General features: G+C 39.6%; 1 protein-coding gene across 1 annotated transcript in view; it reads left to right on the forward strand.

The window, feature by feature from the left end:
* Nucleotides 1-2324, forward strand: part of LOC118411727 (disks large homolog 5-like) — a gene marked incomplete in the record, with an annotated part of 47774 nt that overhangs the window by 29699 nt on the left and 15751 nt on the right. Inside the window, 6 exon segments of the mRNA XM_035814209.1 lie at nucleotides 4-63; nucleotides 363-396; nucleotides 898-1044; nucleotides 1518-1637; nucleotides 2180-2288; nucleotides 2290-2315. Of these exon segments, the coding sequence (XP_035670102.1) occupies nucleotides 4-63; nucleotides 363-396; nucleotides 898-1044; nucleotides 1518-1637; nucleotides 2180-2288; nucleotides 2290-2315 (496 nt within the window).

Below are 2324 nucleotides of genomic sequence, written 5' to 3' on the forward strand. Positions count from 1 at the left end.
TGGTCCTGAGTCAGTCAGACCTGGGGGACAAGATTACCATGCTGGTGCAGTATGACCCTAAAAGTGAGTGGGGACTGCCAACATCTCTCTGTGTCCAGCCTTTTTGTTTGTTTGTTTATTAGCATCAACAAAGCTTTTTGTTGCCCATGTTCCAGCAAATTTGCCTTATGCTACATGTATGATGCCAAGGAATGTAAGAAGAATGCAGTTTTCAATTACAGTATGACAAAGAAAGTATAAATCCAGGAGCAAGGACCCTGTGGTAGCTTTGTACACTACAGCATACGTATTTGTTATGAGTTGTAAGAAGAATTTTTGCCTTTTGCTACTGCTGATATTAAAAGAAACTTTTCACTTTTCAGAATATGAAGGAAAAGTTACATCCAGCACAACCAGGTGAGGCTTTCTACAATGTTACATGAATTTCCCTTCTATGCTCTATTCTGTGTTGTTGAAATGAGATAATGAGAATGCTAGCTTTGTACTTGCAGTGAAGGTACTGTACTTGAATAAACTTTTCAAAATTCAAAAGGTGCTACAGGCTGTTGCCAAAGTTGAGATGGATACTCTATTTAAGGTTATTGCCTAGATAAATGGGAAAAGAACTTCCATATGATAAAGTGGTGCCTTATTTCTTGGAAGGATGCAGACCTTTGCATATTGTTTTCATGCACAACATCAAATTTTCTACTATTTTTAGTGATTTTGTAACCTGTGGTAGGCAACTCACTAGCTCTAAGTGAGGACATCGTTTAGAAGTCCTTGATTTGTGCAAAATTACTCATCAATTTTTTCTTATCCAAAGGTATGATTGTGATAGAGAAGAGTTTTTATATACATTATGTTTAAGTATGTATAAACATTGAAGCTTACTGCTATTTCGTCTCTCTCCCCCAGCCTCCCCACAGCCAGTGGGCGGTCCACTCCTATTGGCACTCCTGCCAGCACCCGCACCAACTCCCCCATCCCCAGCAGGTCTCTGCAGGAGTTCCCTCAGCCAGACATGTCTGGCAGGATGACCACCCCCAGGGCCAGGAGTCTCAGGTAAGCTCCACCACTTTACTTTTTATTCATTCATAAATGTATTTATGAATCTTTAGGATGGTCCTTTCTAACTGATTTCCATGGGATGCTCTCACAAAATCATAACAACTAAAGATTAAAAAAAGAAATACTGTAACATACATACTGTACATAAACTTAACAATCGTAAACTATACAATCACATTAATATAAGACAAAGTTGCTAACATAGGAAAATGGGCGGTGTCAAAACAAAATCATTGTCCATAAATCAAAGTCTTAACTTTTCCAAGGTCAAAATCAATTAATGTCAAGAGTTGATACCTGCATAGTGTTTACTGGTTTATTTGTGGTTGGCACAATTCTTAGTTTCAGATTGTTTTTCTTCTGTGTATGATTTGAGCTGTCTTTTCTGCTGTCTTTCTTGCCTTTCTAATTGTATTCCCTGTCCTGTGTTTCTGTTGTTTTTGTGTGGTCTCTATTCCCTCCTGTAGCCCTCCCTCCTACAGTGTTGCGCTAGAAAGGCCCCACAGCTATCCCATCAAGGAAAGGGCCTTCGCTTTCCTCAAACGAACATCTCCTGTTCAAGGAACTGGCCTCTACATCAGGCAGTTGTAAATGTCTTCCTCTTTACTTTCCTTTGTTTTCTGTTGCTGTTTCTGCATTTGTTTACAAAGCAAAGGATTGTGTAGTTGGTTGCAATGGTTCTTTAAGTTATTGTTGTTGCTTCTGTTTAATTTATTTAGTACTTATTTTATTTTATGGATGACATCCTCTTGGCACCCCAAATCTGATGTGAGTTTGCAAAAAAAGAGTTACTTTTATAATGAAATCTAAGTGGTCAGGAAGGTTAAACAGACAGAACATCTTTGAGTTTGGAAGACTTTGCACAGTAACATCTGCTTTCTGATAATTTTTGTGGCATACATATATGATTATTTTGCAGCTTCTTGGTACAGTTTACAGTCACAGTCAATTTTCTTTTCTTGAAATGGCAAAAATTTATATGTGCGTGGATGTTGTTCAAACAATCAAATCAGTGTGACCTCTCGATTTCTACAACAAGAGAGGCACAAGAGGTACCAGTATGTAGAATGCTGTCATTTTATTTTGTTTCATGTCAGAAAGGTCACTCTTGCCCCCCTCCCCCTTCTAGCCCTGTCATCCCAGAAGAGACAATCACAACCCCGCCCAGCGAGCCCAGGTTCGTCTTCCTCAAGAAAACTTCCGCTGACCTCGGCATCAGTCTGGTGGGTGGAAACGCGGTGTGGGATCTTTGTGTCAGAGGTCAAGCCCAACAG

This window comes from Branchiostoma floridae, chromosome 3 (genome assembly GCF_000003815.2).
Source record: "Branchiostoma floridae strain S238N-H82 chromosome 3, Bfl_VNyyK, whole genome shotgun sequence".
Classification (NCBI taxonomy): Eukaryota; Metazoa; Chordata; class Leptocardii; order Amphioxiformes; family Branchiostomatidae; genus Branchiostoma; species Branchiostoma floridae.